This window comes from Trichechus manatus, unplaced genomic scaffold, assembly GCF_000243295.1.
Source record: "Trichechus manatus latirostris isolate Lorelei unplaced genomic scaffold, TriManLat1.0 scaffold00277, whole genome shotgun sequence".
NCBI lineage: Eukaryota > Metazoa > Chordata > Mammalia > Sirenia > Trichechidae > Trichechus > Trichechus manatus.
Genome location: NW_004444213.1, coordinates 1,740,960 through 1,754,778, shown reverse-complemented (window position 1 = coordinate 1,754,778; position 13,819 = coordinate 1,740,960). Strand labels below are relative to the sequence as shown.

At 46.7% G+C, this 13,819-nt stretch overlaps 1 protein-coding gene across 1 annotated transcript in view; it reads left to right on the top strand.

The window, feature by feature from the left end:
• TRPM8 (transient receptor potential cation channel subfamily M member 8) overlaps positions 1-13,819 on the top strand; it is a 100,026-nt gene that overhangs the window by 54,763 nt on the left and 31,444 nt on the right. The window contains exons 15-19 of the mRNA XM_004390029.1: positions 2,635-2,747; positions 3,176-3,392; positions 8,407-8,498; positions 10,013-10,154; positions 11,907-12,078. Of these exons, the coding sequence (XP_004390086.1) occupies positions 2,635-2,747; positions 3,176-3,392; positions 8,407-8,498; positions 10,013-10,154; positions 11,907-12,078 (736 nt within the window). The remainder of the gene's footprint in view (positions 1-2,634; positions 2,748-3,175; positions 3,393-8,406; positions 8,499-10,012; positions 10,155-11,906; positions 12,079-13,819) is intronic.

Here is a 13,819-nt window from a genome sequence, read left to right as displayed (position 1 = left end):
CCATTTGGTGCTTGGCTGAGTTCTTTATCTCTTCATTTGATGTTTTAGGGTTTCAGGATTGTTGTTTTCTCTGTTCGGCTTAGTTTTTCGGATCTTTGCTGTGGAGGGACGGCGTGGTGCTTCTGCCTAGCGCACCATTTTGCTGGAACCTCCAGTCTAGAGGTTTTTGACACTGAATTCAATCCACAGCAGTTTGCCCTTGGTATCTCAGGTTGCAGAGGGGAGCTCCTTCACTGATAATCCCTGTTGGAGGGGTCTCGGCTATGGAAGGGATGGAGCCACTAGCACCCACTACCCACAGTATTATACATGTGACCAGGTTTCATCTTCACAGCCAGCCGTGGAGGTGGGAGTCATCCCCAGTTTGCCGATGAGCACGAAGGAGCTCAGAAAGGTTCTGGAATGTTCCAGAAGTTGTACTGCTAGGAAGGCGCAGTGATAAGATTTGATCTCATGCTGTTTGTCTTCCTCATGGACTTTCTATTATCCTATCCAGCCAGTAATTAGTGAAGTGTTTGTGGAAAAGGTCCATTTGCTACTACAACTAAGCTAGATTAAGCAAGGGAGCTAATCTGTGACAAGGAACACTCAAAGAAGGAGTCTTGCTGTTGGCTCTGTTTAGCCTCCATTGTAGTGGGCTGAAGTGAGGCTGGCGTTAGTGTTGGTCTGCGCCTGGTAAGCTGGGATGGCTGCCAATGCTTTCATTTGGGGATGGTCCATGGTGGGTCCTAAGAGGCTCTGCTCACAGCCTCTTAGGACACAAAGCCCATCTTACTAATGTCCCAGGGGGCCCATTTAGGCTTTTGTCCAAGTTCATAAGCCCCAAAGGTTTCAACCAGATGCCAATTCATTAATCAGAAACCACACTGCCAGGCCCATGGGACCATCCTGTTGGTCTAACATTTATTCCTTGTATCAGGCTGCTTCTCTGTGGGATCAGAACGTTGCTTGGTGACCGTAGAACCCAAGCCAGGGACACTTTCTGGGGATGGGGCGCCTAACAGGACCCTAAGTGATAGCCTGGCATGCTCACCACCCCAGGAATAGGTGAGTGAGGAAGACTGGACACCACCTGTCTTTGGGACCCCCAGAAGCACACTCCAGGACAAGGGCTTGAATGCAGGCAGTTTATTCTGGAGGAGAGCCCGGTAGGCACAGTAAGGGGAGAGGGGCTGCGAGACAGGGAAGGGTACAACTACAGGTAAGCCAGTAAAGAGGCCATCACCCCAGTGGGCAGCCAGGGCTCATCCTTGCAGGGACCTCCAGGAAACAGAATCAGATCTGCCTCAGTGCTGCCATCTAGAGCCGGGAGCAGGGATGTTGACCCAAGGACCCCAGCTTATCACAGGTGGGGGCTACTCCAGCCCACCCCTGGTGGGCCAAGGGGGCTCCAGGAGGGAAAGGCCAGTGTGCGGGGCAGGGGCACCACCAGTCCCCTCCCTCCTGGCCAGTGCTGCAGATGTCACAGACTCCCCTCTCCCGTGCCGCCAAGACAGACCCATCCCTTCCGACTAAGGGGTCTCTTTTGAGAGCCCTGAGCTCCTTAGATGTGGTTCAGTCTTTCCTTGCCCCCTTTGAATTGATTTAAAGTGTGGCTCTCGGGGACAAGTGAGTTTTCTAATTTCCATCTTCATGGATGGAACTCGGGGACTTTCTATTATACCCTGCAGCCAATCTTTAGCAAAGTGTTTCAAAAAAAAAACCAACCCGTTTGCTACTCTGCCACCTTTCCGGGGTTGGTACAGTCTGGGGAAAGCTTTCTCATGCATTTCAGCTTGAACTGGCGTTAAGACCTGGGCCATCTCTCACTTCCCAACCTCCTTTTCTTTCTTGACAAGAGCCTCCCCTGTCTGGTCCAGGTATGAATCCTCGGGGGCCCTGCAGTAGCATTCAACGTGTCTATAAATTTGTGATCATTGAGAAGAACAGATCTAGAAAGCTGCTTGTTTAGACAAGTGGAATAAGAATAATTGTTAGTTGCCATCGAGTTGGCTCCAACTCACGGCGACCCACTGTACAACTGAATGAAACTTTGCTTGGCCCGGCACCATCTTCACAATCATTGACATGCTCGAGTCCATTGTTGCGCCCACTGTCTTTTGAGTGCCTTCCAACCTAGGGGGCTCATCTTCCAGCACTGTATCCATCAAGGTTCTGTTGTAATCCATAGGGTTTTCACTGGATAATTTTTGGAAGTATATCACCAGGCCTTTCTCCCTAGTCTGTCTTTGTCTGGAAGCTCTGCTCAAACATGTCCACCATGGGTGACCCCACTGGTATGTGAAATACTGGTGACATAACTTCAGCATCGCAGCAACACATAAGCCACCCAGGTGGTGAAAATAAGAATTAGAGTTGGTTAAAAATTCATAGCTTTCTTGACTCACACAATCTCTAATTTAGCCTCTATTTTAAAGTTCACAGAATCCAACTTAGAAAAGAACTGAAAACCAAACAGAATTTCCTTTTGCATCATAGCCTTAGAATCCAAGTGACCAATATAAAAGAGTAAGGCTGTGAATTCTGAGAGTTCTTTATGTTTAGGGGTGTGCGGGCTGGGAGGAAAGATTGCATACCATCCTGCATTTAATTGCATCATAAAGATCTGTGTTATTGGTCTCTGTTTCCCTCTAGAATTTTCTTTCCAAGCAATGGTACGGAGAGATTTCCCGAGACACCAAGAACTGGAAGATTATCCTGTGTCTGTTTATTATACCTTTGGTCGGCTGTGGCTTCGTTTCATTTAGGTATGAACCAGGCATGTGACTGTGTGTGCGAGTGTGTGTGTGTGTGTGTGTGTATGTGCACGCACATGTGTGCACTCTTGCAGAAGTGATCAGAAGGCCTGCAATTTATGACGTTCACGCCAGTGTCTGCCCATTTGATCTGGTATCTTCTCTGGCTTTCCCTGGGTTTGATTTCAGATGGGTAGGTGTGGGATCATGTCTTCCATATCCGAGGAAGCATTTGGATCTGTTCATCTCCAAGTGCCAAGGGCTGAATTTTAGCTGGTCAATCTTAGAGTACAATTTTGACCTCCTCCCCCTGCTGTTGGTCTATATTTATCTATGTTTGGGAGGGGACAGGGTCACCCCAGGCTGCAGCCCATGCAGCAACATGCTCTCCTGTGGGACATTTGTGAGGACTGTGATGAAGCTCTTACGTCTCCATCCAGGAAGAAACCCATCGACAAGCACAAGAAGCTCCTTTGGCACTATGTGGCATTCTTCACCTCTCCCTTTGTGGTCTTCTCCTGGAACGTGGTCTTCTACATCGCCTTCCTCCTGCTGTTTGCCTACGTGCTGCTCATGGATTTTCATTCGGTGCCGCATTACCCCGAGCTGGTCCTCTACGCACTGGTCTTTGTCCTGTTCTGTGATGAAGTCCGGCAGGTAAGAGAGCAAAGCCAGGAGGCTCTTCCTGGAACCAAGGAGGACTAGAAGTTGCTTCTGAAGTTCAAAGATCATTATTTTCCCAAAAGAAATATTCTTGTAAGAGCTTGGCAGTTCGAATCCACCAGGCGCTCCTTGGAAACCCTATGGGGCAGTTCTGCTCTGTCCTATTGGGTCACTATGAGTCAGAATGGACTTGAAGCAACGGGTTTGGTTTGGTTTTTGGTTTATCAGGTAGTAGTCGATGAACATTTTAGCCCAACATGCATTTGAGAACTCTTAGCAATCCAATGAGATTTCTCAGCACAAGCTCACTCTTTGCTCTCTGGTTGACGTTAGCTGGTGGAGATGAATTTCTCATAGAAGAGAGAGCTTGGGCTGTAAATCCCTTCCTGTCAGCAGGAGCAGTTTGTGCTCCTGCCATTACTGTCACCAGGGAAGGCACATGGTGCATGGCAGCAGAGCTAGGAGGACTTCCAGAGCCAAGAGCATCTTAGTGGACAGCATGACAGAGTGTTGGAAAGACATGGAAGTCCTGATGGAGTTTGGAGAGTTGGTGTGAATTATTCATTGTGCTTTTTTGAGGTTTCTTGGGATCTTCATGTTTCGACATCCTCTGCCCACCGTTGAATCCCAACATTAGCCCAGGCTTGGTCCATGGCGAGTGCACAGTTAATCATTGTTGAATAAATAAATGTTGCTAGTGAAGGACGCTGTTGGCCTTAAACCACTAAGAAGAGATTGTTCTAGAAAACTGTTTGAGAATGGATGTTGCTATCACTTCCATTGGCTCTTCTAAGCCCTAACTCAACAACATGCCCACTCAGCAAGTATGTCCCAGGTACTTACAGTTTACGAGGTGCTATGCCAAGTGCCACAAGAGATTTAAAAGGGTAAAGGCTGCCGTTCTTGATCTTACAGTAACTTCCTAGTATGCTGTTTTTAGTTGCTGTTGAGTCAGCTCTGACTCATGGTGACCCCATGTACAACAGGATGAAGTATTGCCCGGTCCTGGGCCACCTTCACAATTGCTGGTATCCTCTAGTCCCTTGTTGTGGCCACTATGTATTTTGAGTGCCTTCCAACCTACAAGACTCATCTTCCAGCACTGTATCAGACAGTATTATGCTGGATCCATAGAGTTTCCATTGGCTAATTTTGGAGGTAGAGTGCCAGGCCTTTCTTCCTAGTCTGTCTTTGTCTGGAAGCTGCAATGAAACCTGTCCTCCATGGGTGACCCTGCTAGTATTTGAAATACTGGTACCATAGCTTCCAGCATCATAGCAACACACAAACCACCACAGTACGACACACTAACAGACAGGTGGTGGACTGCCTAATACAGGAATCTTAAATTGTTTTAAACTACCAGCCTTTTTTTTCTTTTTGGCTTCCAGGAGTCTTGGGTTGAGAAAGACTCTGAGGCTCTATCTGTTCTCAGCAGGAGAGAGTATCTTGATCAATTAGTGATGTCTGCCATGCGTACGAGGGGTGGAAGGAGACCTGGCAAAAATGTCCTGTATTTGCCTTTCCTTGCATAGTAGATTGGAGGAGATGGAGTGGAGATGGAGGAAGAATAAGATAAATTACACTGTCGGTATTGAATGAGGCAAAATGATCAGGATGGAGGTGAGCATGAGTGAGTCCAACATTTATCGGGAGGTTGGTCCCGGGGACTTGCTGCAGTAAAATTTAAAGTCTATTAGGTCATAAACATCCCTAAGCCAATTAGAGTGTACATTTAGCTACTAAGTCATCTATCAAGGTCATGCAGAAACGAAACAGGTATGTGTATGGGTAGGTGTAGTGTGAGGCATTGGCTCAGGAAGGGCAGAGCAGGGGCCCTGAATAGGAGGAGACTGCAGGCAGGTAGGGAAGGAATCTCGAGGAAGGGAAACAGGCTGTAGTGATGCCTGGATAATGTCACACGCTTCACCGTTGTTCCTGGGGTCTGCCAGGAAGAAGCAGCGTCCAAGGGTCTGGCTGATCCCAGCTTGTTTTAGTCATCTAGTGCTGCTCTAACAGAAATCCCACAAGTAGATGGCTTTAACAAAGAGAAAATTTATTCTCCTACAGTCTAGTAGGCTATGAGTCCAAATTCAAGGCATCAACTCAAGGGGAAGGCTTTCTCTCTCTGTCGGCTCTGGAGGAAGGTCCTTATGATGCATCAGTCTTCCCTTGGTCTGGGAGCATCTAAGCACAGGAACCTCAGGTCCAAAGGACACACTCTGCTCCCGGCACTGCTTTCTTGGTGGTATGAGGTTCCCATGTGTCTCTTTTATATCTCAAAAGAGATTGGCTTAAGACACTATCCAATCTTGTAGACCTCGTCAGTATAACCTCATCATAGTGATAGAGTTTACAACACATAAGGAGATCACATCAGATTACACAATCATACAATACTGGGAATCATGACCTAGCCAAGTTGACAGATATTTTTTGGGGACACAGTTCAATCCATGACACAGCTCTTCTGTCTACTTTTATAACGAATGATGTTTGATGTGGAGAGGAATAGCAAGGCCATACAGCTTTGTCCAATATGTGCTTGGCCTTTTCCTTTTAAAAAAATATTTTTGAATGGGTCGTTTTTAATTCAGTGCCACTTTAAGACAACGGTATGGGAAGAACGCTATGCTCAGGGCTAGGAGTTTGGGTTCAAGTCCTGCTTTGTCATTTCATGTCTTTGCCAGCTGTCTTAGTTATCTAGTGCTGCTGTAACAGAAATCCCACAAGTAGATGGCTTTAACAAATAGAAATTCATTCTCTTATAGTCTAGGAGGCTAGATGTCCAAATTCAGGGTATCAGCTCCAAGGGAAGGCTTTCTCTCTCTGTCAGCTCTGGGGAAAGGTCCTTGTCATCAATCTTCCCCTGGTCTAGGAGCTTCTCAGTGCAGGCGCCCCAGATCCAAAGGATGTGCTCTGCTTCTAGCTCTTCTTTTTTGGTAATAGGAGGTCCCCTATCTCTCTGTTTGCTTCTGTCTTTTATATCTCAAAAGAGATTGACTCAAGGTACAACCTAATCCTGTAGATTGTGTCTTGTCTGATGAACATTACTGTCTCTAATCCTGCTTCATTAACATCATAAACGTTAGGATTTATAACACATAGGATAACCACATCAGATCACAAAATGGAGGACAACCACACAATGCTGTGAATCATGGCCTAGCCAAGGTGACGCACATTTTTGGGGGACATAATTCAGTCTGTGACACCAGCCTTAGAGCTCTGACCTGTGGTTTATGAGAAAACCTGCAGAGGACCTGTGACGATTCCTGTTATTAAAGCAAGCTGACACTTGGGGTCACTGTTTCTCTTCTTGTCTGCAGTCTCTTGCCTTTGAAACCCAAGATTTGATGGATTTCCTCTAAGGAACAGTTTGCTGGCCTCGTGCTCTTTTAATTAAACTAGTTCACACTTGTTAGGAAAAAAACACCAACAACCGGGATGTTACCTGTTTTAGCTTGTATCTGGGTGCCAGAAAGCTGTGTTCTTTAATGTCTACCTATGTCATCTTGCCTAGATGCAGATGTTGATGTGTTAATTTGAAAGTTTTGACAGGGGCAGCTTTTCATTCCATTATGCAGATTATGCTGGTGTTTATTTATAATGGGTAAAGTTGGGAAAGTAGAGGGTCAGCAAAACAGAGGAAGTCAACTAGATGGTTTGACACAGTGGCTGCAAAGATGGACTCAAACATAGCAATGATTGTGAGCATGGCGTAGGACCGAGCAGTGTTTAGTTCTGCTGTACACAGGGTCGCTCTGAGTCAGAACTGACTCCAGGGCACCTAACATCCACAACAACCGGTTCCACCATGCTTCATGGAGAGCCCCATGCAAACCTGAAGCCCCTTGGATCCCCAAGACCTGAAAGATATAAAATACGGCCCCAGTGTTTTATGAGCCAACCCTATCTCTGACGTTCTGTTGAGAAAACCAGTTGCCATCAAGTTGATTCCCACTCATGGTGACCCGTGTGTTCTGAGTAGACCTGCTCTCCATAGGGTTTTCTGGGCTGTGACCTTTTGGAAGCAGATCACCAGGGCTTTCTTCTGCAGCACCTTTGGGTGGATTCGAACTGCCAACCTTTTGGGTTGTAGTTGAGCACTTAACTGATTGTGCTACCCAGGGCTCCCATCTTGAGAAAAGAGTTTTGCTTTTTTTTAAAATGTTTTCTTACTGCAATGATGCCTCGGAGCCCCAGGATTCTCCTGAAGACTTCTCCCCTCATCCTGGCTGGGCTTTTGAAAATTGCCAGACAGAGGCTGAGCCAGCAGTGCAGTGGTTAAGAGCTTGACTGCTAACCAGAAGGTCGGCAGTTTGAATCCACCAGCCACTCCCTGGACACCCTATGGAGCAGCTCTACTCTGTCCTGTAGATTTGCTATGAGTCAGAATCTACTCGACAGCAATGGGTTTGGTTTTTTTGGTATGGGATTTAAAAAAGGAGTCCTGGCGGTTCAGTTGGTTAAGTGCTTGGCTGCTAACCTAAAGGTTGGCAGTTCAAACCTACCCAGCGGCTCCGTGGGAGAAAAGACCCAGCAATCTGCTTCTGTAAAGATTACCTGTTGCTGTCGAGTTGATTCCTACTCAAAGCGACCCTATAGGACAGAGTAGAACTGTCTCATAGGGTTAGCAAGGCTGTAAATCTTTGCTAAAGCAGTCTGCCATGTCTTTCTCCCACAGAGCGGCTGGTGGGTTTGAACTGCCAGCCTTTTGGTTAGCAACCAACCATTTAACCACTATACCACAAGGGCTCCTTTAATTTGTAAAGATTGCAGCCTAGGACACCCTGTGGGGCAGTTCTACTCTGGTATATAAGGTTGCCAGTCACCCTGGAATAGCCTAGGCATATGGTAGAACTCCCTTAGCATATGGAAGAATAAAGAAAGCAAGCATTGGCTCAGAAGAACCTGTGAAAAATGAATGAACACTAAAAAATCTGGCAGCCGTGGTGTTTCCATCCAAGCTGCTGATGGCCTCTCTCTGTCCCATCTCTCTCTTCAGTGGTACATGAATGGGGTGAACTACTTTACTGACCTGTGGAATGTGATGGACACGCTTGGGCTTTTTTACTTCATAGCAGGGATTGTATTTCGGTAAGCCATTCTCATCACCTTTCCCAATTTTAGGTTTTATGACATTCTCTTGGGTGTGAAGGGAACAAAAAGATCTTTGGAGGTTTCAAGCTAAGATGAGCCTAATTTTCCCCCTTTGGAGATTATTACAAAAGGCCATTGTCTCCTCCTCTTAAAGACATAGCTTAGTTGGCATAACGCTGTATCCATCTCTCCTCCTGGTGATCTGTAATTGAAAAGGGGCTCTTTAAAGTTTTTCCCTTTGTTCCTGTAGAATTTTGGGAGAAATAAGTAGAAATTGAGGGGGTGGGGGTGGAGAGGGTGTTAAATATTGTAGAGTTTGTTGTTTCATTCGGGGCCAGATAATCTTCTAAAAGAGTCCCTGGGTAGTGCAAATGGTTAAGCACTCGGCTACTGACTGAAGAGTTGGTAGTTCGAATCCACCCTGAGGTGCCTTGGAAGAAAGGCCTGGTGATCTACTTCTGAAAAATCAGCCATTGAAAACTCTGTGGAGCACAGTTCTACTCTGACACACATGGGGCCGCCGTGAGTCAGAGTTGACTTGATGGCAACTGGTTTAATCTTCTAAAATGCACTTAACTTCAACTTGAATGTGGCCATGGCGCTTGCCCTTCGGGTTATAAGCATATTTCCTCAATCCCAGGGTCAGAGTGTGTGGTGAGAAAAAGCGATCCAAAGTTACCAGTGAAGGCAAGAAGCAATGTACCGTTCATGTGACAGAGAAATTAGGGACCGGCTGCCCCCCTGAACCATGACTGTCATCACCCATGCCTTCATCCCTCCGGGCCCACGTTGGCCATGCCTTTCCCAAATAGCTTTAAGTTACAACTAGCAGTTACAGCTGAGCAGCACACATGGATTCACTTTGCAGAGAACTCTAAGTATTAATATTTACACTTATGCAGAATGAGATTGCTTACCATGAGTGTTTACCCTACAATTTGAAGGGGATAAGAACCCAATTTCCTCCTCAAATAACCTCCTGGCCTGCTTGGGTTAATGATCCTGGCATTTGAATCACAGTTGGTCTGACATGATTTCTAGAGCATTCCAGTTAGAAAGCACTTATGCCTGTTCCGTGAACACATTGGCAAATGGTTAGCCAATCAAAAGACCTGGTGCAAAACAGAGACATTTCATCAGAGGAAATCTGGTGAGGTCAAGTCCCAAGTGGTTGGGTTGAGTTGGATTGGGGATTGGGATCATTATACAGACTGTAAGTCAGGGAATGTAGCGGTAGTAGGATTGGGTTCTTACAGTAGGTATTTGAGGATGAAGGCCTAAAGAGGCATGAACCTCTGAAAGCTTTGTGTGGTAGAACCTTTGATGCCCTTTCCCTACTTGAGTCCACGAGAGCAGACGACCACAGCCTTTGGTCTTTAGTGGCCAACAGCAGGCTGGGGTCCCCTGTCAGCTCTCAGCTGCTGTTTTTGGATGTCTGGTTCTTTTTAATAAACAAAACTTTGAAATGTTTTGTCAAAATCTCGCAAATTTTGTTCCCCTTCTTTCCGTAGGCTCCACCCCTCCAATAAAAGCTCTTTGTATTCTGGACGAGTCATTTTTTGCCTGGATTACATTATATTCACTCTGAGGTTGATCCATATTTTCATCGTAAGCAGAAACTTGGGACCCAAGATTATCATGTTGCAGAGGATGGTAAGAGTTAAGAATACTTGCAGACATTACGTTTCATGCTGTACTTTGTTGTTGTTGCTAGGTGCCGTCGAGTTGGTTCCGACTCATAATGACTCCGTGTACAATAGAATGAAACAGTGCCCAGTCCTGCGCCATCCTCACAATCATTACTATGCTTGAGCCCATTGTTGCAGCCACCGTGTCAATCCATCTTATTGAGGGTCTTCCTCTTTTTCGCTGACCCTCTACTTTACCAAGCATGACATCCTTCTCCAGGGACAGGTCCCTCCGTTCTGTACTTAGAGCTCCTTTAATTGCTGATTCGAAGATTTTTGTTCAAAGAGCAACTATTGCATTTCACAATCAATAAGGTTTGCTTGCTTTGCTGTTTTCGGCAGAGGCCTCTTCCTGGTTAAAATTTAAAAAACAATGGCTGAGCAGTAAACAGTGTGATTTGGTGCATTGCTAGCAAATAACCTCGATCCCTTATATTTATTCAGATTTTACAGTCTATACTGTGCTTTCATTTTGAGTCTTAATGAGTCATTTTCCTTTGAGTCTTAACAACTCGCTAAGAACACAGGCAGGGTAGGGACTCTTGTACCCATTTTATAGATGTGGACAGTTGAGTCGAAGGAGGTTGATTTGTTTGTCTAGAGACATGTAGTGAGTTAGAAGCGTAACTAGAATTGGAACCTCCATCTTGTAACTGTGTAATACAGATAAAGGAAAAGGCTAATGGACCTGCTTTAGCCCTGGTGGCACAGCAGTTAAGCGCTGGGCTGCTAACCGAAAGGTTGGCTGTTTGAATCCACCCAGTGACTCTGTGGAAGAAAGACCTGGTGATCTGCTCCCACAAAGATTACAGTCTAGGAAACCCTATGGGGGCAGTTTCACTTTGTCACATCAGGTCCCTATGAGTTGAAAATCAACTCGACACCTGATAACAACAACGACAAGAATCGGGATGTATAACCAAAACGGAGCCTTCGTGGCGCAGTGATTGAGAGCTAACCAGAAGGCTGACAGTTTGAATCCACCAGCTGTTCCCTGGAAACCCTATGCGGCAGTTCTACTCTGTCGTCTAGTGTTGCTATGAGTCAGAATGGACTTGACGGCAGTGGGTTTGGTTTGGTTTTTTGGGTAACCAAAAGAGAAAGCAATGTTGACGGCGTTGCTCTCCTAAACTTGTTTTCCAGATGATCCCAACCTCCATGTTTTTGTCTTTAAATTGGATGGGTGTTTGGATGAGCTCATCTGGAGGTTGTGGTTTAACTCAAAGCATATCTGAGGGATCGGATCACCATGAAGTCATGCTGTGTGTGCAAAAAATTGGAAAAACAAACTGTTCATTGCTTGTCTAATGAAGATAGCTTTTATTTTCCTAAGAAAAAAGTCAAAGGAAATAATTTCAGGGTTTAAACAATGTGAGCATTATGGAGTGTCGAGAAAGAGGTAGTCCCAGAGCTGGATCCCTCTTTTGCACTTGACTTGGTTGGTGTCTGCCTTTCATGCAGAAATGTTGCTGGCCTCGTTTGGGGACAAGTAAGCAAGAATGCATCAATTACTTTTATTCTGGAAAATAGATGCTCACAAGGCCCAAAGGTGATGATGACCATTTTTTTTTAAAAAGAGTGAGTGAACGCTGGGTGGGGTCGCTCTCCCGGCCCTGGAGGCCCCTGCCTTTGTGCAGGGTCAGTTGGGGGTGGCTGGGCTGAGCGGATGAGCCTGGCAGGGCGCAGTCTTAATTCTGTTCTGATGTCTCCCTAACAGATGATCGACGTGTTCTTCTTCCTGTTCCTCTTTGCGGTGTGGATGGTGGCCTTCGGCGTGGCCAGGCAGGGGATCCTGAGGCAGAATGAGCACCGCTGGAAGTGGATCTTCCGCTCGGTCATCTACGAACCCTACCTGGCCATGTTTGGCCAGGTACCCAGTGACGTGGACGGTAAGCGGGTTTGGCGCTGGTGCGAACCAACTGGGGAGGAGGCAGTGGCTTCCCTTACCGGCCCCAGGGCTCCCACTCTGATCACATCTTCAGAAGCACACAGTGGAAACCAGGCCCAATATCATGGGCAGAACACTAGCGTCTCAGCCCCTTTACTTCGCTCCGGAGCAGGATCTTAACTGGGCCTTGCAGACTGGTCCCAGACCTTCAGCCTGAAGTTTTTAAACCCTTTAAAAGTAGTGCTTCTCCTATTTCCAGCAGTAACATGGCAGTGGAAAGCAACGAGCCTCACAAGTTTGGAAATGAGGGCTGTGAATTGTTTCCTCCTATATAATAGAGTGGAGCCCTGGTGGCACGGTGGTTAAGAGCTTGGCTGCTAACCAAAAGGTCGGCAGTTCAAATCCACCATCTGCTCCTTGGAAACCCTATGAGGCAGTTCTCCTCTGTCCTGTAGGGTCGCTATGAGTCGGAATCGACTTGACGGCTGTGGGTGTGGGTATGTATGTAACAGAGGACCCATCACCCATTTCTTTCACAAACAGCAGTATTGAAAATCTTGCATTGGAACCTGGAATTTAAACCTCCAGCTTTCGCCCACTGCCAACTGTTAATTTTTGGAGGCAGGCCAAGGATATCAGGGTTGCATTAACTTAGCTGCATCCAGTTCACGCGAGGAAGGTGTGGGGCGTAGGCAATGGGTGTCCTCTTTGAACGAACTGTTGAAAGCATCTGTATGATGCTGGTCATTTCACATCCCGCTGTGACAAAACAGTCCTGATGCGGTTCCCGCTTTCACAGGCCCACCTTTCTCAACTCCTCTGTCTCTTTTCTATTTTCCTCAAGGCGAGCACAGACTCTCTGGCCCCTTCTCCTGTGGCTTCTTCTAGGTCTTAGAAGCCAGTCTTTTCCCAGGAAACAACTGGGAGGCACCTTGTTGTTACTACCCCTGGCTGCATGCTGCGCTAGTCACTTTACGTAGGTGAACTCATTTAGTCCTGGATTTAGTCTTTTACTGTCGCTGTAGCAGAGATACCACACGTGGGTGACTCTCAAGAACAGAAACTTATTTTCTCACAGTTCTGGAGGCTAAAAGTCCAAATCAGGGTTTCTCTGGGCTGTGGCGATTCCTTCTGTGGGCCTTTCTTCTAGTTCCTGGTGTCTGCCGGCGATCCTTGGCGTTCCCTGGAGTCTTTCTTCCCCGGTTGTTTCTGCCTCTGTGTCTGATCTGCTCTTGTCATAGCTCAGAAGTGGTTAGGGTTAGGAGCCACCCTACACCGGTATGACCTCATTCACATGACAATGAAAACCCATTCCCAAAACGGATTACATCGACAGGCATAGGGGTTAGGATTTCAACACATATTTTTAGGGGACCACAATTCATTCCCTAAGAGTCCTCGTGACAGGTCAGTGGTCTTAGTCCCTTATGGAGGCAGCACATACTGGTCTAAAGAGCCAGTGGCAGGCAGGGTTCAAATCCTCATCAGCCTCTAATTTCCCATGAGCCCTGGGAAGGGCTAGAACTTTCTGTCTCTCAGTTCTATTACCGGTAAAATCAGGATAACACAGCCTCCCTTCTAGGGCATCCCATTGATGGTCATGTGTCTCTCACAAACTTAGTTGAGGATCTAGCCCAGAGCTCCGCTCAAGAGCCAGATATTTATACCCTGGCCTTCTCCACCGAGGTCTGTCAGACGTTCATACCGTGGCCTTCTCCGCCGAGGTCTCTCAGACGTTCATA